Source organism: Alosa pseudoharengus, unplaced genomic scaffold (genome assembly GCF_046254945.1).
Source record: "Alosa pseudoharengus isolate Yale_2024_CS ecotype anadromous, Long Island Sound unplaced genomic scaffold, YU_APseudo_1.1 YU_APseudo_1.1_scf_6, whole genome shotgun sequence".
Taxonomy (NCBI): domain Eukaryota; kingdom Metazoa; phylum Chordata; class Actinopteri; order Clupeiformes; family Clupeidae; genus Alosa; species Alosa pseudoharengus.
This window is the reverse complement of record NW_027468848.1, coordinates 26,860,969-26,885,904: the sequence shown is the minus strand read 5'-3', so window position 1 is coordinate 26,885,904 and position 24,936 is coordinate 26,860,969. Positions and strand designations below refer to the sequence as shown.

The 24,936-nt window shown below is 40.8% G+C and overlaps 1 protein-coding gene across 1 annotated transcript in view; it reads left to right on the top strand.

The window, feature by feature from the left end:
* The window catches only part of loxl2b (lysyl oxidase-like 2b), a 28,232-nt gene extending 10,501 nt beyond the window's left edge, over positions 1-17,731 (top strand). Inside the window, exons 5-14 of the mRNA XM_076269774.1 lie at positions 1,275-1,491; positions 2,784-2,967; positions 8,590-8,744; positions 9,091-9,258; positions 11,551-11,716; positions 12,457-12,697; positions 13,241-13,356; positions 13,635-13,771; positions 14,632-14,743; positions 14,922-17,731. Of these exons, the coding sequence (XP_076125889.1) occupies positions 1,275-1,491; positions 2,784-2,967; positions 8,590-8,744; positions 9,091-9,258; positions 11,551-11,716; positions 12,457-12,697; positions 13,241-13,356; positions 13,635-13,771; positions 14,632-14,743; positions 14,922-14,992 (1,567 nt within the window). The 3' untranslated portion in view covers positions 14,993-17,731. The remainder of the gene's footprint in view (positions 1-1,274; positions 1,492-2,783; positions 2,968-8,589; positions 8,745-9,090; positions 9,259-11,550; positions 11,717-12,456; positions 12,698-13,240; positions 13,357-13,634; positions 13,772-14,631; positions 14,744-14,921) is intronic.
* The last annotated feature ends 7,205 nt before the right edge of the window (positions 17,732-24,936 follow it).

Here is a 24,936-nt window from a genome sequence, read left to right as displayed (position 1 = left end):
AAATCTGCTTTCAGCTAAAACAGCTCAAAAACAGCTTATTCAGCTTGTTGTTACTTTGTGTTATATATGTCTTATGTTATGTTGTGTAATGCAGGGGGAGGAAAATCTCTGTATGTTGAATGTATTGCCACGGCTACCTGTAGATAGCTGATGCATGTAAAGCAACCTAAATGTCAGTTTGCTGCTTAAAATATGTACATGAAAAAGTTTGCAGTATAGCCTCTGGGGAGGTGGTCATAAGGTGTAAAATATTGCATTCATGGCTACAAACCAACCCAAGTGGCTTAAGGGGGGAGAGATATCCTTTAAAGTCTTCGCCAGGCTTCTGCTACGTGCGTCCATTCACGCACATGTTTATGCCCATGAAACGTGCACTGTCTGGTTTTGTAAGCTGGCTTGCAGTTACAGTGGCGGGGCTCCCTGCCAGACTCTGCAGTTGTTTCATGCCGCACATAAAACGTGGACAATTACATGAGAGTCTCCTCCAGCAGTCGCGGCCCGGTTTTATGCTCAAGAACCATTGATGTGCAATGTAGCGAAGATTTGTGATTTATTCGATTTCAATTTTATCGGCTCCCTTGCAGGGAAAAAGTAGTCACTTTCACTGAGTTTTTTTTTGTTCCTTATCCGAGGCGTGTGATGAAAAGAATGTTTTTGGAGATTAGGAATGCTTCAGGATCAAATAGTGTTAAGCATCTGTTACCCAAATCTAACCCAAGCAAGTGGGAAAGATGGGGTCGCTCCTAAATGTACTCTTTCTTCCTGCCATGTTTCCGAACCTGCATGTGTCCCTCGGCAGTTTGTTTTTGAGATTGATGCTGGTTGATTGCCAGCACGAGACATTTTTTTTCACTCCTGGTCCAAATTGAAAACAAATGTTGGGCTTCATTTTTAATGTGTGTTTCCCCCCTATACCTCAGACAGCAGACTGTTTGCGGTACATGCTGTACTGCTCACATCGCCTGTAAAATCTTGCCTGGAGGTCTTGAAAACCACGCTCAACCTAACTTGCACTCTGACACGTAATCAGGAAAAAAAGATCTTCCTGCACAAGTCATGGTCTAAAAAACAGTACCAGCTTAGAATTGACTACGCTAACAACCCCCACTATAATGCTGTAGTCATTTGTATAGTCTTTAAATGAAATCAAAGGGAGTCAATTAAAGGAAGCTAACATGACCAATCTGACAGAAACAACTTAACGACATAATTGTAATTTAGTGAAACTGCATGGCCTCAGATTCTTTACTGTGGGTTTCCCCGTCCCTTCCCAGGATGTTTGCCCGCAGGAGGAAGCCAGCCTATTGGGATTACGCCGTCAACTGCACTGGGAACGAGGCCCACCTCTCAGGCTGCACTCTGGGTCAGGCCCTCGCCACCAAGGGCAACAACACATGCGGACAGGGCCTCCCCGTGGTGGTGAGCTGCGTCCCTGGTCGCTCCTTCGCCCCAACTCCCATGACGGGCTTCAGGAAAGCCTTCAGGCAGGAGGTAAGGATCCCATGACGATGTCACTTTTATTGCTCCAGCAAGTCTGCTACTCTCCCCCTAACACAGACCCCCCCCCCCCCCCACACACACACACACGCGCTAGGGGCAAATGACAAATAAATTATCTCATTAGTCCTTCCGCAGCTCTCTTGTTCTCCTCCTCTGAGTTCTCTGAGAGGCTAGCCCAGATTGTGAAAAGCGTGTGAGCATTCTTTAGATGTCTTATCTTGCCTTTAGCAGGCTTACTTGTTCTAACATCATGTGAAATGGAAATTTGAGAGTAAATTGTGCAAGATTAGCTCAGATGAAGATGTTTATGGCTCTCTGACTAGAACATTTTGTGTGTGTGTGGGTCTCTGACAGGCTTTTTCCCCTTGTGGTGATCTCACTCTGTCCTGTGTAAATCACAAGTTCCAGTGCTGAAAGCATGGTGGCCCCTTCACGGCAGCTAGCTGATAATAGAGGATAAACATGCTCAGTGCCTCTTCTCATATTGTATATAAACTTATTGGTTCCAGGTGCATCCTGCTCTGCTGATTTATCATTGCTACTGAACTCAAGCCATAATTTTCTCTGAGGTTTGAATATATAGTAAAATGCCTCGTGAAAGGCATTTTGGTGAAGCGACCTCAAGCAGATATACCCCCCCCCCCCCCCCACACACACACACACACCACATACACACACACACACACACACACACCACATACACACCTTCCCCCAACCTCTGAGCCATGGCTCTGCTCAAGATGTTTTATCCTGTCCTTGCTCTGTAAACTGCCTTAAGACATGTTCATATGTATAAAACTGAATTGAATTGAGTACAGTGTTCTCATTAGTTGGCGATTACAAACACTGATGTCAGTGTTTTCCCTTGGCAGCACCAATTACGTGTTGTTACGTCCTCAACCTCTGTAATTGCCTGTAGGAGAAATTTACGATGTGGCCTGCATTTTTTCCTTTTTCCTTAGGTTCATTAACAAACACTAAACATGGTCAAGAGTTTTATTCAAAGCCAAACATGCAACTACAACCTGTCAACTCATTCCAAATGAAAAGCACATTTCCACATTGCATTTAGGTCACTGGATCTCACTAAACCTCTGGAGTGAGAGACTGTAATTGTACTGACTTCAACTACAAGATACATGGCAGTGACAACAATAAATAATTAATCTTGGAAATGACCGACACTTTGGAAAATGGCAAACTGCAAATAATTATGACTACTGGTAGATCATTTGGTTGCTATTCACCGTTTCTTGAGTGGTTACATATGTGTTCTCTACCAGCAATCGTTGGTGCGTCTGAGAGGTGGGGCGGTAGTTGGAGAGGGCCGTGTGGAGGTCCTGAGAAGCGGCGAATGGGGCACCATCTGTGATGACAACTGGAACCTCATGGCCGCCACGGTTGTGTGCCGAGAGCTGGGATTCGGCAGTGCCAAGGAGGCCCTCTCTGGTGGACGCCTTGGACAGGGTGAGTTGATCTGCCAAGAGGCCAGTGCTGGATTTACTAACTGCCCCGCTACAGGCCTGAACCAGCCTGAGCTTGATTCAAGCTAAAGCTCAGAGATGTTTGTTCATATTGGAAGGAGAACACAAGGCTCACTCAGAAGTCTTCTCTGCTGGCGTCCAAGCTCCAGTGTTCCTATTGTTCATATTACATAGGGTGACCCGATTTGGGTTTGTGAAAAAGAGGACACTTCAGTGGGGGGGGGGGGGGGGGGGGGGGGGGGTGTCAACAGACATGGTAACTATGTATGATAATGAGCTTGATTGGCCGGCCCAACGCTAACAGAAAAACACTGCCTCAAAAGACTATTTTGAACACTTGAAAGTTTTCAATGTGCAAAAACAATAATTACAATAAAAGTGAGCTCTATACGCGCAAGATATATTTGGATGGCAACCCATCTTTAATGTTGCATATCTCTAAATTTGATCCAAGGTGTTTCTGAAAATACAAACTGAATCTTTTACAATAGCCTAGCTAATTTTGAACAATCTGTTTTAGAGCTTAATAATCCTGACCTGTGAAAACAGTTGTGTTGATGGGGACTGATGTGGATATGTTGTCCATTTTCTTATATCTATTCAATCATGTCTGGTCTATTATTAGGCTTACCTCTTTTCAATCCATTATTATTAGATGTTTTTTTTTGTAAAGAAATACGCCTACATCTATCCCTTATGTTATGCCAACATATTTAATTCACCTGCATATAGGCTACAGTAGCCTAGATTATTGACATCTGCTGTTGTCAGTGTGCAGGCTATCCCTTAAAGGCAGTTTAAAGGGATAACCAAAGTGCAGTTTCCTACCCAAAGCTAGAAAGTTGCTTTCGGCAATCGTCCAGAGAAGGCCGCTCAGACAATGGCAGAAGTGTTCGTCATGTTATATTTTTTACAGTCTATGGTTATGAGTTGATGTGCCATCAAAATGTTTTTGGAGACGTAATGTTAAGGTCGAAAAACTCACTTTAGCTGATGAGCTCTCACCCCTCGCTGCCGTTTGATGCTTTGCTGAATATTGTGTAGCCTACCTGTAGGTCAGTCGTTGGCACCTTTATTTGCGACCGACATGTAAGTGCCTGCTTTGCAGGTCAGGCACTCAGCTGTTGATATCGACCGAGACAAAAACAGGGAAATTTATGTTTTAATTCGTCAGTGAACTTACACTAAACAAGGAAGTTTGCGCTGTTGAGGTGACTGACTGACCAATTAAATGTTTGAGATTACTATCGACCAATGACGGTAGCTAAGGTCAGGCTCAACACCCTACACTTTCCACTCAATGCAAAGCGAACTGTAGGGGGAGGGCGTGACTAGTATGTGAATGAAAGACAGATATATAGGCTATCCATGAATGAAACATGAATGAAAAAGAGAGCAATGCAAATTCGCTGTAAACACGTTTGAGGCTAGAATAAACAAAGTCCTGGACGACTTTGAAATTCCGCCCGGACACATTTTTAGGTTTCAAAAAGAGGACACTTCGGGGGGGGGTGTCAACAGACATGGTAACTATGTATGATAATGAGCTTGATTGGCCGGCCCAACGCTAACAGAAAAACACTGCCTCAAAAGACTATTTTGAACACTTGAAAGTTTTCAATGTGCAAAAACAATAATTACAATAAAAGTGAGCTCTATACGCGCAAGATATATTTGGATGGCAACCCATCTTTAATGTTGCATATCTCTAAATTTGATCCAAGGTGTTTCTGAAAATACAAACTGAATCTTTTACAATAGCCTAGCTAATTTTGAACAATCTGTTTTAGAGCTTAATAATCCTGACCTGTGAAAACAGTTGTGTTGATGGGGACTGATGTGGATATGTTGTCCATTTTCTTATATCTATTCAATCATGTCTGGTCTATTATTAGGCTTACCTCTTTTCAATCCATTATTATTAGATGTTTTTTTTTGTAAAGAAATACGCCTACATCTATCCCTTATGTTATGCCAACATATTTAATTCACCTGCATATAGGCTACAGTAGCCTAGATTATTGACATCTGCTGTTGTCAGTGTGCAGGCTATCCCTTAAAGGCAGTTTAAAGGGATAACCAAAGTGCAGTTTCCTACCCAAAGCTAGAAAGTTGCTTTCGGCAATCGTCCAGAGAAGGCCGCTCAGACAATGGCAGAAGTGTTCGTCATGTTATATTTTTTACAGTCTATGGTTATGAGTTGATGTGCCATCAAAATGTTTTTGGAGACGTAATGTTAAGGTCGAAAAACTCACTTTAGCTGATGAGCTCTCACCCCTCGCTGCCGTTTGATGCTTTGCTGAATATTGTGTAGCCTACCTGTAGGTCAGTCGTTGGCACCTTTATTTGCGACCGACATGTAAGTGCCTGCTTTGCAGGTCAGGCACTCAGCTGTTGATATCGACCGAGACAAAAACAGGGAAATTTATGTTTTAATTCGTCAGTGAACTTACACTAAACAAGGAAGTTTGCGCTGTTGAGGTGACTGACTGACCAATTAAATGTTTGAGATTACTATCGACCAATGACGGTAGCTAAGGTCAGGCTCAACACCCTACACTTTCCACTCAATGCAAAGCGAACTGTAGGGGGAGGGCGTGACTAGTATGTGAATGAAAGACAGATATATAGGCTATCCATGAATGAAACATGAATGAAAAAGAGAGCAATGCAAATTCGCTGTAAACACGTTTGAGGCTAGAATAAACAAAGTCCTGGACGACTTTGAAATTCCGCCCGGACACATTTTTAGGTTTCAAAAAGAGGACATGTCCGGGCAAAAGAGGACGTCTGGTCACCCTATTTACAAGATTGAGGCAAGCACAGACATGGACATTTTTCTTTGCCTGGAATAAGTCATACTTTGGTATATTGATGATATACTAGTATCTGCATGTTGTTTGTTTTCATTGTAAGCATGTTGATGTGTTGCATGTTAGTTTATTTTCGAAAATATTAAAACACGGATAAGCGGAGATGGTACAGTGTGCCCAGTGAAGGTCCTGTGTGGGGGGCATTCAGTGCATTTTTTTTAAAGTGTCAAACTGTCTCCGTAGGGGTCTTAGACCACCTCACAGCTTTCAGCAGTAATGGAAAGTGAAAAACTACAGCCTCAGCCGCTGAAATGACTTTGAGATGATGCTTGCTGTCAGAGTGGACAGTTATGCTGACAAGCCTTTTTTTGAGTGGTTGTAAATTCCTCTGGAATTCTATACTTGCAAACAGAAGGTGCAATTTTAGAAAGACTGATGTTTCCGTGGGGAAAGGCAAATATTGTTTTGGGTGGTTTACTTTCACACTGTAGTAAAGTGGAAGGGTACAGTTGTCAGCTGGAACCATGAAATAGCATCCTTTACATCAGTCATGCTATGATGATAAGGTGTATGTCATGCTATGTTGTTACTTGTCAGTTATAATTTCCCCAAGGGTTTTGGGAACGTAATGGGACAGAAAAGAATGAGATCATATTGGGAGAAGATTGCTGAAATATTATGGAGCTTTATTGAATTGAGTTGAATGAGGAATGTCTCTTGAATACAGTCCTGGATTGGGTCTTGGCAATTGACAGTGTCCTCTCCATACTTTCAGGGAACTTTAGATAATGGCATGGGGAGGGTGTCAGTGAGCCTATGTCATACAATGCCATGTCATGTGTCAATTTCGTCACTAGAGAAAGTAATTGAGCTAGTGGAAGTATCTCATTCATATGATGTGATGGAGATCATTCTTCTACAACCCCAAAACAGAAAAAGTTGGGAAGTTGTGTAAAATGTGAATAAAACAGAATGTAATAATCTGCAAATCTCTTGAACTCATATTTAGTTGCAAAAAAGACACAGACAACATATCAAATGTTGAAAATGACAAATTTGACTGTTTCATGGAAAATACGTATATGTTAATTTTGAATTTGATACCAGCAATATGTTTAAAAAAATCTGGGATGGGGTTAACAAAATGCTGGAAAAGTTGTGTAATGATAAAGAAAACAAAAGGAGGAATGTTTCACAACTAATTAAGGTAACTGGCAATACAATTGGGTATGAAAAAAGCATCCCAGAGGGTCTCTTAGAAGTAAAGATGTAGGGGTATTCATCACATCATTCATTCATCACACCTGTGTGCACAAATGATGAAACAATGTAACTGTAATGCTTCTTAAAGGTGCTCTAAGCAATGCCACACGTTTTTTAGGCTTAAACATTTTATGTCACTTACTGCAAACATCACCTAACCAACCGCTAGCTGTCTGTGTCCTGAATACACTGAAAAAAAATCTCTGTGGACAGCCCAGGCTCCAGGTTTAGGAGAGTTTCAATTGCACAGGAGCAGCACGGGAGGGAGGGGGATGAAGTGGCGAGCTAGCTCTCTGTTTTGTTTGAAAGTCAACGTTACCCAGCATCACTTAGAACACCTTTAACATGAAATTGTGAAGTATTTGGGGAGTTCATCATCTACTGGACATAATATTATTAATACATTCAGAGAATCCAGAGAAATCTTTGCAAACGAGGGAAAGAGCTGAAAAACAAATCGGATGGCATGGTCTTTTGGACCTCAGACGGCACTGCATCAACACCAGACCTGTTTCCAGACCTGTCATTGTATGGGCTTAGGAAAACCTTTGATAACCATTGTCTATGTCCACAGTATGATACTCAATTCAAATGCAGCCAAAATTGTAATAACCAAAACAGCCAAATTTGTATTGAGACATAAAACAGAAAATACCACCGTCTTATCTGGGCCCGAGCTTGTTTAAAATTAACTGAGGTAACATGGAAAAAGGTCCTATGGTTAGACCAATCAAAATTTGCCATGCTTTTTGGAAATCATGGACTCATCTGGGCTAAAGAGGAGAGGGCCTATCCAAGTATCCAACCTATCCAACTTGTTTTAGTGCTCAGTTCGAAACCCAACATCTATGACTGTGTGGAGGACCATTAGTGCCCACAGCATGGGCATCTTGCACATTTGGCAAAGCACAATTCATTCTGAATGATGTATACAGGTTTTGAGCAACATATACTGACATCCAGGCAATGAATATATCAGGAAAATAATATATATTTCAGGAAAACAATGCAAAAATGAATTCTGCACATATTTAAATAGTATTTCCCATTGAGGAAGAGTCCAGGTGCTAAAATGGACTGTCTGCACTCCAGATTAGTCAAATTACGGTAGGTGCAAAATGGAATGGAAAAACATGACTTAGAATACCCCATACTGTTGAGCAACTGAAATCCTGTATCAGGGAGTAATGGGACAACATTTCATTTACAAAACTCTAGCAAATGGTCTCCTCAGTTCCTAAACATTTACAGAATTTTGTGAAATGGTGAAGCAGCACATGTTGCTGGCATCAAATTAAAAATGTACATATATTTTCCATGAAATACAACATTTGTTATGTTGTCTGTGTCCTTTTTGTTGCTAAATATGGATTTACGAGACTATTATATATTATATATATTATGACATTGTGTTTTTTATTTGCATTTTAGACAATGTCCCAATATTTTCTGTTTTGGGGTTGTACTTTGTCCAGTTCTGCCTAAAGTGTCCTTGAGCCTAACAGAAGTGTGCACTCACTCTTTTCCAGGGATGGGCCCCGTTCACTTGAACGAGGTTGCTTGCACAGGCTTTGAGAAGTCCATCACTGAGTGCAAATTCACTATGGACAACGAGTCAGGATGCAGTCATGAAGAGGATGCAGGTGTACGGTGCAATGTCCCTGCCATGGGCTTTCAACAAAGGGTAAGTCAGCAGACACCGCATGCAGCATGCAACATGCAACAGATCCCAGAGCTTACTCTTCCAGAAGACTCTTTCATCCAAAACACCCTGCCTCAAAGTCACCGGTATTTGACTGAAAATGAAATAATGCTAAAGTAATTTGCTAGTTAAATAACTTGTAGAAAAGAATAGACTGAAAATAACTGTGCAGTTATTTTCAGTCTATTCTATTTTGAAGTTTGATTATATTGTGCATAATGTGCAGTTTGAAATGCCAAGGCTTCTAGTTATGCCTGTCTGTAGTTTTCCATTAGTCACTGGTGTAACTGTAGTGAGTGACCACTCTCTTTCTGTTTCCCCTGTCCAGCTTCGCCTCAGCGGTGGACGGAGCCCGTTTGAAGGCCGTGTGGAGGTGTTAGTGGAGAAGAACGGCTCTCTGGTGTGGGGCACCGTGTGCAGTGAGGGCTGGGGCACCATGGAGGCCATGGTGGTGTGCCGGCAGCTGGGCCTGGGTTTCGCCAGCAGTGCCTTCCAGGTGAGTGGCCCAGAGATGTGAAGACTCCGATGAGTTGAATCGTTTACTGATGTGGCCATAAAAGCAGTTCAGTCAGGACCACTTTAGTCAAAATAGTTTATTGATATGTAACAAGTTACATTTGGCGGTATGGCTCTATTCTGGGACCTCCCTACCCTTCCGTGTGCCAACACAGAAAGCCTAAGGCAGGGAGAGCAGCAAAGTAGATCCCCCCATACAGAACAGAGCAAGCATCAATGACAACAACATTGAATAAGACAATAACAAATCAGGTGGAGTTGGGGGTGGAGGTGGGTAGCGGAGTGGCTTGCAAAGGGAACGGCAAGCCCAGCCATGTTAGAGCAGCTTAAAAGTAGGGCCTAATCGCCTCTCAGCCAATGACAAGCTAAGGGTACTCTCAGCTGACAGGCCAGCTGATCAACCAGCTGAGCTGTCAGCTGACAGCTTGGCTTGACTCTGTGGCCTGCCAGAACTAACGCAGTGCTCAATTTATACTGGGCAGTGTTTTATCTCCTTTCCTCACTCTCTCACAGCTTTTGAAGGCATCTTTAAACTTAAGCTTTTCTATCATTGCTAAATCATCAAGAATGAAAATATGTTCACATGCAAAATATATAAGATTAATAAAAAAATAAAAAACAGGCATAAACGTCTGGAGCCTTTAGAATACTCATTCACTTGGAGTTGCTAATTATATTAGCACTTGAAAACCACTAGAACAGGAGGCTGTTGCTTGGTTGAGGAAAGATCTGAAGCTGCTCACTGAGCCTCTCTATAAATGACTAGTGATGTAATTCACCAGATGGGCTGTGGTTTTCCAGCAGATTAAGGTCTGGGGGGGGGGGGGGGTGGTTGAACTGGCTGCTTTGTGCAGTGGAAAATAGTCACGTTACAGCCTTCAGGCAATTGACTTCAGTGCCAGCATGAAGTCGGATCATTTCCCTCTTTGATTATCGTCCATATTAAGACTCCTCTGCTGCTCATTAAAGGACATTCAAACTCATTCAAACTCTTCTAGCCATTTTGGGTGTAATCGGTACCTGAAGCAGGATGCGCTACAAGGAAAGTCTGTTTTTCAAATCAGAGGTGTAGGGAGGACCGGTGGATATTTTTCCAGGTGTTGAAAGTCAAAATAATATGACTGCTGCCTCGATATTTCCCTGTGGATTTGATTGATATGAGTTATGTTTTTAATGCAAAAAAATACACAAAGTCATCCTGTCTGGACAGTCTGCTTGCAAAGTTCTGTTCCCAAATGATAAACATTCACAGTTTTAAAGTTGTTTATTTTCTCAGAGCAATGCTGAAAACAGCCTGTTTCCTAGAGGTCAGTGTGTTTAACCTTGTCTACAGTCTACAGTAATGCACATAGGTTGTGTGTGTGTGTGTGTGTGTGTGGTTGCTACGGGTGACAAAATACTCCCATTTAGTTTGCTAACATCGTGACTCTACCTTGGGAGTATTTATAGGTAGCAGTGCTTGTGTGTGTTCAAAGGCATAATTACATGGTATGTCAAATAGGGAGTTTAATGGATGGCTTGATAGCTGTAATAGCAGTGACTTTCAGTCGCACAGGTTGGAAATTTCTATACACTAAGGATGTGGATAAATAAATGGGTTTTCTGAGTGGAAATTATCAGAGGGCTGTTGGCTTCAGTTAGATTTAATGATGGCTAGTCAGTCCACAGCTGATGTATAATCAGCACAAGAGTCAGTGATGTCAGTGTAAATTGTGGTTGAACATGATAATATTACCACTCAAGGCAGAAAGCTTGGAAATACTGTATTTCCTCCCTCTTTATGTAAACATCTAAGTAAACACATTTGCTGAGGAGAACAGCTGGTGTTTTGATTGGCTGTATTTCTCATGGAAGTTATGTTATTTTCAGTATTTAGATAACAATGTTTTATATACAGACAATTTCCTATTTCTAATGTGGGCTTTGGACCAGCCGAGTGACCAAACCTGAGCTCTTAGAACAAAGGAATGAGCTGAGTGGTGCCTGCTTGGAAAAATACCAGCAGAGCTCCCTCCTCTGGACAAACACATTAAATACCAGCAGAGCTCCCTCCTCTGGACAAACACATTAAATACCAGCAGAGCTCCCTCCTCTGGTCAAACACGTTAAATCAAACAGTCATTCTCTCTTAACCATCTTGCCTCCTTGCAACAAAAAAGGTCTTCTTAAATGAAGAAATAACAACAAGAGGAAAACACTCAAGTGAATGGTGTGTGTAGTATACATCAGACTAATTCAGGGCACTTTCTTGTTTTGTTTTTTTGGTTGCTAGGAGTCGTGGTACTGGATGGGGCTGGTTAGTAACGATGCGGTGGTGATGAGTGGTGTGAGGTGTTCAGGGACGGAGATGAGCCTGTCTCACTGCCTCCATCATGGAGAATACCTCAGCTGTCCCCGAGGAGGAGGACGCTACGCCGCCGGCGTCTCCTGTTCTGAAAGTGAGCTTTGTGATACAGCACTGTTTAAACTGCACAACAATCATACACGTGTGAATGGTAATTAGATTAAGACATTATTTGTCATTTAGTGGTGGTGGTGGTAGCCGTTTGTGGTTAGGAATCTGGCCTGCCAAGTTGAACACCAGAGGATTGTCAGTTTGATCCCTGGAGCTATCACCTTTGACTCCCTGAGTAAGACAAACCCCAAATTGCCTGGGGTAGTAAAGTAGTCAATGTAAAATTGGTCTGGATAAAAGTGTCAGCTAAATAGCTAAAAGACAAATAATATAAATGAAGACATATCACTAATTGAGCTGATCTTTAACCCTTAACCCTTAAAGGAGTACCGGAATGTTGAGAAATGAACGTTCTAAAGAATATCTGGGTTCATTGAATTCAACATAGAATTTTAGAACCTTCAATTGTTGCGGAACTTAGAACGTTCAAAAACCTACACCTTTAAGGGTTAAAGGTGTGGGTTTTGAACATTCTAACATAAGATTCTGTTTCGTAACAATTCAAGGTTCTAAAATTCTATGGTGAATTCAATGAACCCAGATATTCTTTAGAACGTTAATTTTCTAATATTCCTGTCACACCGGTGTGACAGTACACCATGCAGTACACCTTAATCTGGGCAGTATTTCATTGTTGAATGACCCTGCCAAACACTGGTAGACATTTTCTGAATAGTCAGACTGACCGTCCTTCTCTTCACTGCACCCCACCCCCCTTCCCAGCGGCCCCAGACCTGGTGCTGAACCCCCAGGTGGTGGAGGAGACCACGTACCTGGAGGACCGGCCCATGTTCATGCTCCAGTGTGCCTACGAGGAGAACTGCCTGGCCACCACGGCCAGTTCCACTCCGGCTAACTCCTTCCGTCGCCTGCTGCGCTTCTCCTCACAGATCCACAACAACGGCCAGTCCGACTTCCGGCCCAAACTGAACCGAGAGTCCTGGGTCTGGCATGACTGCCACAGGCAAGTTTGAGACATGATCCAGGCATGCTAGCTAGCTCATTTAATACAAGAACTATGTGTGTGTATGCATACAGTATGTGGTACTATTACATGCTTTATTGGTGAGAAAAGAACTGTCACTACATTGTTACGGAGACATATTGCTAGCATAAAGGCAAACATAACAACAAGACTTAAAAAATAAAAGTTTGACTTGAACAGAAATGGGACATGTTTGGGATAACTTTAATCTGATGCCATTTTCCCTGTATCCTTGCCTTGTAATTGAAAAGCTGCAGCTGTGTGCCCTGTCGACTTCATGGCTACTGCTGGATGGCATACATGTTCAGGGGCCACAGCAGATTATAATATAGAGCAAATCTAAAAGTAGATAATTTGGGGTTTCACCATTCTCTTTGAGACATTCTAGAATCCAATTGGCATTTACAAAGGAGAAATGATATGTTGTGTTAACTGAGCAGCTACAGACTACTTCAATTTTTTTAAAGACTTGTTTCATAAGTCGGCATATAAATCTACTGTATATGTGACGTTGTTCTTTAGACATTATCACAGCATGGAAGTGTTCACCCACTATGACCTCCTGAGTCTAAATGGCACCAAGGTGGCAGAGGGACACAAGGCCAGCTTCTGCCTGGAGGACTCTGAGTGTGACGAAGGTGAGGGGACGCTCTGTACACTATTGGGTCAGTTTCTTTAAGAAGGTGCCGGCACAAATAAAGAGACAGCACAGGGAAGAGAAGAAAACGGATGACATGGTTTCAGGAGTTGACACTTTATATAATATACTATAGGAACTTTTTTCTGTAAAGAAGTACATTAATAATGCCTCATTAAATGTAACATAATGTAATCAGACAGTACAGCTCTGAAATGTACAGAATCGGTAGATAGGATGATAATTACACAAGATAACACTGATAATGTTGTTTTACAGGCATTGAGAAGAGGTATGAGTGTGCAAACTTTGGTGACCAGGGCATCACAGTTGGCTGCTGGGATACCTACAGACATGATATTGACTGCCAGTGGGTGGACATTACAGATATCAAGCCGGGAGATTATATATTCCAGGTAATATATTTATATTCTTTGTTGTAGCTTTGACAGCAGTGTTTTTTTGGCTAACTTAACAGTTCAGCATATTTTAACTTTCCAACAGCTACACTGGAGTCCAATTTGCATCACTTTATACAGTAAAAGGTGAAACAAAGTAAATACCTCCATCACCACAGGCCATTATAAAACCTACAAAATATGCTGTATTGCCACATACACAGTATTTCACAAATGCAGTGTGCATAAGCTATGCTCAATTGAACCATTGTTGCATTACTCACAAGAATATTATGTTTCTTAATGGATTACATCACATAGTATGGTTAGTATTACATTTCATATTGATACATTTTATTATCAGATCAATAACCAGATAACACTGGTAGAGATAATTCAAACAGTCAAGTCTACCATTCTAAATAGAGTTGAACATAAGATATAGGTACACTTATCGGTCTTTATAGGTACTCTTATAATTAACATTGAGATTCATTGTAAAAAATACTGCAAAGTAATACTGCCAGTATATAGTCCATTTGGGCGAAACATTCCTCTTCTTTTTAAAATTGCCTCTCTAGCCATAATTTATGAGGAAAGAGAGCCCTCTTGTGTGTTGTTTTGGTATTACTGAGAGACTGAGACTGAAACACACTTTAACCCTCTAATACAAAATGAATATCTCTCTGTTCAAATTTTTATGTGAATGCTGGTCAGCTTTGAATAATTAAAATGGTTAATGAAATTAGCTCTCAATTTTTATGGACATTGATTTAAACTGGGCTGAGTGCTTCTGATCTGCTCTCTGCTAAAATAATTATGTTCCCTCAGCAACACCAAACTGATATCACATTCATATCTTTTTTATTTTACCTTAGGTTGTTCTCAACCCCAACTATGAAGTTCCAGAGTCAGACTTCTCTAATAACTTGGTGAAATGCAGATGTCGCTATGATGGCCACCGCATATGGATGTACAGCTGTCACATAGGTAAGATGTCTGATCAGTCGAATATGGCTTCATTACTGTTTGAACTAAACATCATCAAACCCTACGTATATGTAGTTCAGTCATATTCATATCATAGTATAAATATATAATAAATAATGATTGACAATTAACAATATCAAATTGTTATTAAGAATTATTTTTTTCACCTCAACCAAAGGTGGTTCATTTAGTGAGGAGGTGGAAGACACTTTCCCTGGGCTCCTGAACAACCAGGTAACCCACAGGTAAAAGGAGAGAAGCCAGCAGAGAGGGCCGAGGGAGCATATAGAAACTCAGCCCAGCCGTGAGATTACCAAATGCCCTTAACCACTACAGCCCTCGTGTTTCCACATGAGCGCAACCTGAACTCCTCAGAGACACGTGCATCTCATCACAGCAGAGTCTGCTTCGTGGCATCTTTAAGCTGCTAGAGGCTTTTTTTTTATCAAACGTTATACCCTGGAGTGGGGGAATCTTTCACCAAGAACTATGCTCCTCCAAACGGTTTGGCGCCAAAGGGATACACAATCTTAAGAGATGTTCTCATGTCTGTGTTGAAGCCAGCCAAGTTTTCTGTACAACGGTAGCGTTAGTTGTGAGATGAGATGGACTGTGGTTTTTCTCTAAATCAAGCTCACTTCAAACATGAAAGGGAATTCAGATGCACTTTGTTTACTTAAAAGGAACATGTGGTTCAGGTCATTTTGTCAATTGGGAAATATAATAGTCTTATAACTACCCACCATATCTATAATATTGATAGAATATTGTTACCTGCCAGTAGAAATGCAACATTGCTATCCATCAGTGCCTTTATAAATGCCATATGCACCCCAAAGCCAGTATTCTTCATCTCAGAGCAAGCAAGGCTCTTTCAGGACAATCGCCACTGCTGGGATTTGCTCAGATGATGCACTGCACAGAGCACACTTGTGGTGGAGATGTTGCATATAACCTCACATTCAAGTAGGCCATACTATGAACACTGAGGTGGGAAGTTGTACATCTAGAGACATAGAGATGAGGATAAACCCTCCCTCCTTCACTGGCAGGGATACGCCTACTTGTGCATGTTGAACAGCTACCAGGTCATTTCTTCACAATGTGTTCACTATGGTGAAAGCCATTAATCACAGTGAATTCACAGTACGACCACATCCACACTGTTTTGGTATATATCCAGAAAATGTGCGCTCATTTTACTAAATTGTGTGCACATTTTACTAAATCGTGCACACATTTTACTAAATTGTGCACTCATTTACTAAATTGTGCTCTCAATTTAGTATATCGTGCTCACGATTTAGTAAAACGTGCGCACGATTTAGTAAATTGTGTGCACGTTTTTACTAAATAGTGCTCTCATTTTAATTGTTGTAAATTGAGTGCACAATTTAGTAAAATGTGTGCACAATTTACTAAATCGTGTGCACGTTTTGCTAAATCGTGCGCACGATTTACTAAATTGAGAGCACAATTTAGTAAAATGAGTGTACAATTTAGTAAAACGTGTGCACGATTTAGTAAAATGAGCGCACATTCTCTCGATACAAAAAAATATCTTGCAATGACACCTCATGGGCTCCGTACACACTTCATCACTTAGTATCTTTAGTATCAGGACTGAACTGAACATACTGAAAGGTTCTCCTTCACTTGTGATCAGACCCCTGGGTGGTGTTGAATCTGTGTATCAAAATTACAATATGTATCAGTTCAGTAGCAGTGCTTTAAGCTCGAGTGGAAAAGCAAATACAGTAAGTTATTGTTAAATAGTAAATATCCATATTGTTTCACATTTCATATTCCTCTAAACACTGGTAAATTAAAATTAAAATGTTTAAACAGTTAAGCCTTCCATACTGGTGTTTTAATATAAGTATAAGTATATATACTTTTTTGATTCCGTGAGGGAAATTTGGTCTCTGCATTTAACCCAATCGGTGAATTAGTGAAACACAAACAGCACACAGTGAACACACAGTGAGGTGAAGCACACACTAATCCCGGCGCAGTGAGCTGACTGCTTCAACGGCGGCGCTCGGGAAGCAGTGAGGGGTTAGGTGCCTTGCTCAAGGGCACTTCAGCCGCGGCCCACTGGTCGGGGCTCGAACCGGCAACCCTCCGGTTACAAGTCCAGAGTGCTAACCAGTGGGCCACGGCTGCCCCTAATACCATAGCTATACTTGACAGTTAAGGATAAATACACTAGGCCTACTCACAAAAATGTAGGGATACTTTCGGGTGAAATTTAAGGTTTCAGTACAGAAAGTACTGAAACATTGAACTGTTGGACATACACATTCCAAAGTTTAGAGAAGGTCACATTAAGTTCACCTATAAAGGTTATAGTGGATTTTAGGTTCATCCTGAAATTTCACAATTTCACCCGAAAGACTTTTTGTGAGTAGTGTATAGGTACATTTCTATAAATGAATATAGTACATTTCTTCATTTATCCGTCCACAGATTTGTATTCTATTCCATTGAGATTTGTATTAAGCTACACAATGTTCACCAATCGTGGTCTGGTAATATTAATTATACTGACGGACTGACCTGTCCTTCCATAACAAACTGCTCAATATCTGTCAGATCATAGTATGTCCATCATTATTAAAGGTTATATTAAAAATGCATACAAGGTTTGAAATCTGCCTGTAATATCTGAGTCTTAATGATCTTGTACACGGTCACAGGTTTCGCCTTGCTTCATTTCACCTCATTTCATCATGAACATTTCAACATCTTTCAGCATTTTGCTTATATATTTTTTTCATTTGTTTAGGTATTTATTGATAAGTCAGGGAGTCTCGCTGTCTTCTTTGAAAGTATTCTCCTCTTATTGGTGCTAACAAAGCATTATCCTCTGTTTTTTGAGGGTACTTGTCACCTGAATTACCATGTTACATACACCTACTTGAATGGAATGTAAAAATCCATGTTGTGCATTTTGTTAACTGTAATAAATACATATATCACATTGCAGATTGTGTGTTTTGTGCACATAGATAATTGTTCCATGACACGTCTCATGACAGGTGGTAGCCAGTCGCTCCTAGGGAAACCATCACGTTTAGGTTACTATGTTTTGACTGTTACTCTTTCCTTCCCTTAATCTTGCTAATTAAATAAGGAGCAAAAGTACCCACTCAGGAGCCAGCTTCCCCCCTGCTGTTACTATGCATGAAATAGCTGAATCCAGGCCAGAGTTACTGAATCAATCTTTGATGAACCATCTTCCCCTATTGCAGGGGCTGGCATGCACCTTGCAAGCACGTATTGTGTCATAAATTGTGCAGTAAAGCTATTGTAAATGTATTCATTTCAAATGTTTTCTGTGATTCTGTTGTAAAGTTGTCAGCCATGTAAATGAAAAAAATGATACAAACCAACTATTCATTTGCAAGTTGGATAACTGTGTATTTAGTTCTTGCAACACTCGACACAACTGTATTAAGAAAAGAAAAGGTGTGTTAAAAATCCCAGCTTTCACAGTTCAAGGACAGAGTCAATATCATAATCAACCACTCAACTGAAAGAAACAGGGCAAGGAAAGACAAAGACAACTTTCCCTTTGGCCTTTATGGTGTGTAGGAGTCTTTGCCCATGAAATACACAGAGATTATTAAGATATATAGATTGCTAGAGATATTTAGATATACATTGATAAAGAGATGTTTGAGATCTATGAGTCTAGCAGCATGGGAGATATATTCTCTTCATGGCAATTAGTCCGGACATTAGAACCACTAGGTCATTAAAGAAAGTGTGCTGATTTACCTTTTCCGCAGTTTGTTAAAACACAGTTTTAACCTGTGCATTCCCTGTGCATATACTGCAGTGTGCTTTCAAGATAAGCACACTCTTAATTTGGTCAAAACTGAAATGCAAAACATAATCACTCAGCATTCCACTCAGTGTCTGCTCGTCTATATTTGCCCATGGCATTCTGTCACTTCAAGTGCTGCTGGCAGAACCCATCTCTCTGTCTCTCTCTCTGTCTCTCTCTCTCTCTATCTCTCTCTCTGTCTGTCTGTCTCTCTCTCTCTCTCTCTTTCTCTCTGAACATGCCTGTGGTCCAGGAGACTCCTGTCTCAGCAGCCTCCCCTGGCCACCTCTGTTTACATTCCTGCCCTTGGTATGTGTATGTATAGAAATACTTGGCAGAGATGGACTATGGCGGGATTAATCCCCATGAGCACTCTGCTCCTTCAGTGGTCTATCTGTGCAATAAACAGGGATGTGCAGTAGAGATGATTTATTGCATCTGTCATCCCTTTTTATAAACATAGCATCGAGGACGACATTGTTGGCTGCGTGCAATTCTATGTTTAAAAATTGACAAGGCCATAGACTCTGGATGCTGAACTTTGTGCTGTTGCCTAATTAATGCTAAATTTGCGAGATTACTGTTGTAATATCGGAAGACACCCACTGTAAAAAATTGTTGTGTGTAAGGGATGATACTGCCTAAGGGTTAGATCGTTGTGTGTGGTGTTGGTCAATATCTGGGAGCCTTACCAAGTCATTTCTGCCAAAATATTTCACAAATTGCTCGGTTGTCTGTGGTCCAAGTGTTTGTGATGTTCTGCAGACATTTCCTATATTTCAGCCAAAATTACTAACATCTGAAAACTTTCAATGATTATACATTTGAATTACTTTTACACTGTCGTTGGCACTATATCTGAGTTGATAATGAATTACCAGATAACCTGATTTACGAATGCCTCATTATAAAATGTGGGTATGAATGACAACTAAAATCAGAAAATAAATCTCTTTTGACCTATTATTGATGTGTATTTGAAGTGGTGTTCTGGTAAGAGCGATTGTGTGTATTTGAATTTGACTCTCTGCGGTGTACAGTTCGTGGTACTAATGAAAATGATCAGTCATTCATGCGTAGAAGTACATGTCAGCATAGCACTGTTACTCTGACAGAACATGCCAGGCAAACGGGTTACATGAGAAAGCCTTGTCACTTTCTATCCGTTAACTCTGCCGCGACAGAGCCAAAGTCAGCAGGCCTGTGATACCAGGACAGGAGAGAGCTCCCTCCACATCCAAAAACATCACGGTGCCGGAGGCAAGGAAGAGGCAACCTTGCCAGTGAGCTACAAACAATATGGGAAATGAGTTCCATTAACATCTTTTAGTGCTATATAGGGCCTATGTTGTTCAACATATTCTGCAGTGTACATCAGTAAGATATCAATCAGTTGTATTTTTTTCCGATATATACGTTTTCTGAAGCAGTAAACTTATATCAGGTTTATCAAATTTCCTTTTGTGGTCGTTCCATATGTTCTTGTCAAGAGCTCTGTTGATCTTCCGGTGTGATGTTACAACCCCTCTGCATTTGTGATCTGTGATGAGCAGCAGATTAAAGTTTGGGGTAATTTGAGTGGGGGAAAGGGGCGAATTATTACTCATTGGTTATAAAGAATGATTTACAGAGCCAGTTCAATGCAGTTCAAACCACCCCATCCAATCAGTCCCGTATGTTTTGTTTGGCCTTGTGCCCATAAATTGGAGAGGATTAGCTGAGTGGTCAATGAAGAGATGCAAACTTGTACTAAAAAAATCACACATCTTTAATCTTTTACATCCCTCACAGGGGTTTTTGTACTTTGTGGAGACTTTTTTCTGACCTTTTTTTTTGTTCAGCTTGACATGGGACCAATTTGCTCTTTCATGGTTTTTTTTTTATAGAAGAGACAATACAATTACTAGATGTGTCACTTAATCTTCATACCATGTCAACATCTCAAATTAATGTATCTGTTTTTCATGGACTTTCTGATTTATGGAGTGTGATTTGTAACAACAATGAGTTCCCAAAAATGTCCAAATGTCCAAAATGACTGTAATTATTATAATCAATTGCCACAGAATATGCTTGTAAGAATCAAGGTAGTTTCTACTACTTTACAGTGTTATTTAAACAGGTTGAATGAAAATGGAAGTCAGGATTAAATCTTGCTCAGAAGTGTTGGTAGTCAAACACACATGATATACCTCCGAAACTCTAGAGGACTGTGTACATGAACTACAAGGAACTACTTGACTTAAGTCACTATAAGTACTGAATGTTTGCTTTAAATCAATGAATGCCTTACGTTCTTAAACATGACACTACATATATAATTACTTAAACATTTACTGTATGGGCCATGGTGTTGAGACCTGTTTGGGGCAAACTCAAACACGGATTTATTACACAATGATCTCAAAAGAATATAATTTTATCAAAACCTTTCTTCTGATATTTGTACATTTTCATAACACATTGCATATTGAAATGTGTTTTGTGTCTACTAAATCATTTTTATTTGACTGTTGACCATTTTCTGAACCTTTTTGGGCACTGTCAGTTAATAGTATGCAAGCATGTGAACAGAGGTAGCACAGCATGCCAATCTGTTTGGGTATGTCTCTATGCTTTGCTGATAAAATGAGTTCAGTGAGACATTACATTTTAATACGGAGCTGAAGCGTCTCCTGCGGAAAGCAAAACAGTGATTTTATGTTAGATTGCTTTGCATCAAACTGAATTTATATATTCTTAATGTCACAACACATCAAACATTTAGACATGTGCACTATCTTTATTCTATTTTTCATTAATGATGCACATACTGTATGATTGCATGTGCACTCATAGTATCTTTTAAAATAAGAATAGAAAAGAAAAGAAAAAGAAAATTGATTCTTTGATTCTTTTGCAGGTGCTTTATAGCGAATTCATTTTCCCAGAGTCTCCTCAAAAAGAATGTGCTGAAGTGTGGTGAAACCGGTCACATGAGAGCACCATGCCTCTGACAGGATTGCACTAATCACGTCTCTCTCGCCAAGGGAAAGGCAACATGGGGCCAGGACAAATTAAAAGCAGCCATTGGTCAGCTTCGAGCCAGCTGTGTCCAGGGAGATGGGAGAAGGACATATGACACCGCGGATCAAATATGTGTTGAATGTCCACCATAGGCCCAGCTCGCGTGTCTTTCCCCGCTGCTGCGGCTGTAGCCACGGCCGCTGTTTCTGCGGCAGTGCCGGCCAGTCCCAGAGCGGGGTGAGAATGGGTGTGCTTGGAACACACTGCCAGGCCTTCTGGACCACTGAACAGGCTCCAAGATACGCTCCCCTGTTCACCAGGAATTTCACAACAGCATTCGAGGAGGACAGGCCATTTTTTTTCCAATATCCTCCATACCACTGTGGGTAATCTTTGTTCCTCCAGTAATTAGAATCAGAGGCATGTAATTTGAACCAACCTTTTTTACTTCAGATATACTAACCAGGCCTTGAGATGTAACTTTGTAGTATGCTTCTTTCTATGCTTCTAGACAGAAGAGATAGCCAAACAACTGATAAACCTGACTGTGGATAAATTGCATGCATACATGCCACAAATACTGTATATATCTTTCCAGATAAGATTCGTTTGGCAAGACTTTAACAGAGATAGCCAAAAACCCTTGGGGTATTCCAGTGAAGCCTTGACATAGTCACTGGGTCTGAATGGTGGCTGAGCTACTGAAAGACCACCCAGCTTTGAGAGGTCATGTTTTAGATGACAGACCATGAAAGCAGACACACTTCAGGATTGCCGTCTAAATGCATTTCATAAACCACTGGGGCACCGGAGCAGTGTGTCCTTTGATGTGGCACCATCCACGAGATTGCTCAATCTGAAAAAAACACATCAATGCTTGGACCATTACCAAATGCTGTTTTGAAAAAGCATGGCTCTCAAGCATAAAGGTTCAAATCAGGATAAAGACCATCTCTATTTACACTACAGTAATGCTTGCCATGCTGTGTTCTTTCCCAAGGAGGTATACGATGGACCAGTGGGTTAAAACAGCATATTGTCACGCCACTGTTTGGCTCTAGGTTCTGCCTTGTGTTTGAATCTCTATTTGGATTCGCCCAAATGAGGAGCATTTTAAAGATGTCCAGGTTCAAGTATTTTCAGGGACGAATGAACAAGTTGAATAGCCTCTCAGTTTTGCTTCATCTAGTTTGCTGTAAAAATTGGCACCTGTTAAGGGTGCTGGCTATAAGGTGAATTAGCGAGTAGTCTGGGGGAAAGGCAATTAGCCCCACTCTAAACCTAATTCTAATTCTAAATGTAATTCTAATTTTAAACGTAATTCTAATTCCCCCTCTAAGTGTTTTATTCACGATCAGTCATCATCACCACATGCCTCCTTTCTTTTTTGAAAGATGTGGGGGAAAGTTTGGGGTTGAGTAAATGTTAGCATCTTTTAACCATGTGCTACGTAGGATGCAGATCCCTTAATTTACCAGTTAGTTGTATATTTTGTACAGGCCCTTATATTACTATGATATATAGCTCTGGAAAAAAATAAGACACCACTGCAAATTTTTCTGAAATCTCTACATGTATGACAGCCATTCCATTCCAGTGAATTCCAACACAAGCACACCTCATTCTACTTAATGAGGTACTGATTAGGTGATCACCTGAACCAAATCTTATTTAACGAGAAAAATAATTAAAAAAGAAAAACACTGCTGTGGTCATCACTATTCTCTTGCAATAGGACCAGCTGGATGGCAAAAACAGTGCTAGTACCTCAAAAGTATTTGGAATCAAAAATAACTATTGACCATGCCAAAAGAGTTGAAAAAGAAAACTTGAGTGAGGAAAAGAAGGGTTCAATACTGGCTTTACTGGCAGAGGTATACAGTGAGCATCAGTTTAAGAACAAGGTCAAGCAGCAGACATTGGGGACAACAAAGCTATAAACCGACAGACGGCGAAAACGACTCTCCACTGACCAGGATGACCGTCAACTCATTCGAATGTCACTCAGAAACTGTAGGACATCAAGTGACCTACAAAAAGAATGGCAAATGGCAGCTGGGGTGAAGTGCACGGCGAGAACGATTAGAAACAGGCTCCTAGGGGCAGGGCTCAAGTCGGGCCCAAGGATTGGACCATAGAGGACTGGAGTCATCTTCTCTGATGAGTCCAATTATCTCGTCAAAGGACGCATGAATCAAGCCACATACAAGGTTATCCTGGAAGAAAACTTGCTTCCTTCTGCTCTGACAATGTTCCCCAACTCTGAAGATTGTTTTTTCCAGCAATGTTCCATGCCACACAGCTAAGTCAATCAAAGTGTGGATGAAGGACCACCAGATCAAGACCCTGTCATGGCCAGCCCAATCTCCAGACCTGAACCCAATGGAAAACCTCTGGATTGTGGTCACAAGCCATCAAACAAAGCTAAGCTGCTTAAATGTTTGCGCCAGGAGTGGCATAAAGTCACCCAACAGCAATGTGAAACACTGGTGTAGAGCATGCCAAGACGCATGAAAGCTGTAATTGACAATCAACCAAATATTGATTTCTAAACTCTTCCTAAGTAAAAACATTAGTATTGTGGTGTTTATAAATAAATATGAACTGGAATGTATAGGTCTGAAAACACTGCATCTTTATTTTGACCATTTGTCATTTTCTGCAAATAAATCCTCTGAATGACTATATTTTTTATTTGGAATTTGGGAGAAATGTTGTCAGTAGTTGATAGGATAAAACAAAACTGCTCATTTTACTCAAACAGATACCTATAAATACTAACATCAGAGAAACTGATCATTTTGCAGTGGTCTCTTAATTTCTTCCAGAGCTGTAATTGCTTGCACTAACAGCTTACAGCAATAGACATAATAATTGCCCCAGTAGGATTAGACTAGAGAATTAAGCCCAAAAAGAAAGTGTAGGCAGCATGGATGCAGACTCAATGTACCAGTCAGACCTGGTAATGGGTGATAGCATTGAAATATGGTGAATACAAGGATTTGCCTGATCCTAATTACAGATAATGTGTCAATTAATGAGATATTGTATCAAACCACTACACTATTGTATCAAACACAAACTGTTATCCTAACAGATATGTTAGAATAAGCATCTCTACAGCAATGTTTTCAGAAGGCCACCTCCGACATCTTAGTCAGAGTGCCCTGAAAACGTCTCAGGCAGCATATTTTCACAGGTGGTGAAAGTGGGTGGTACCAATTCAACTATGTCTCTAGCAGGTCACTCAAAAAGCCTTGTTGCAGGTAAACACACGTTCATGTTCATGGTCATATCCCATTTGTGTTCAATGATTTTTTTTCCATTTGAGGTTGTGCTTAACACAGCATAACAA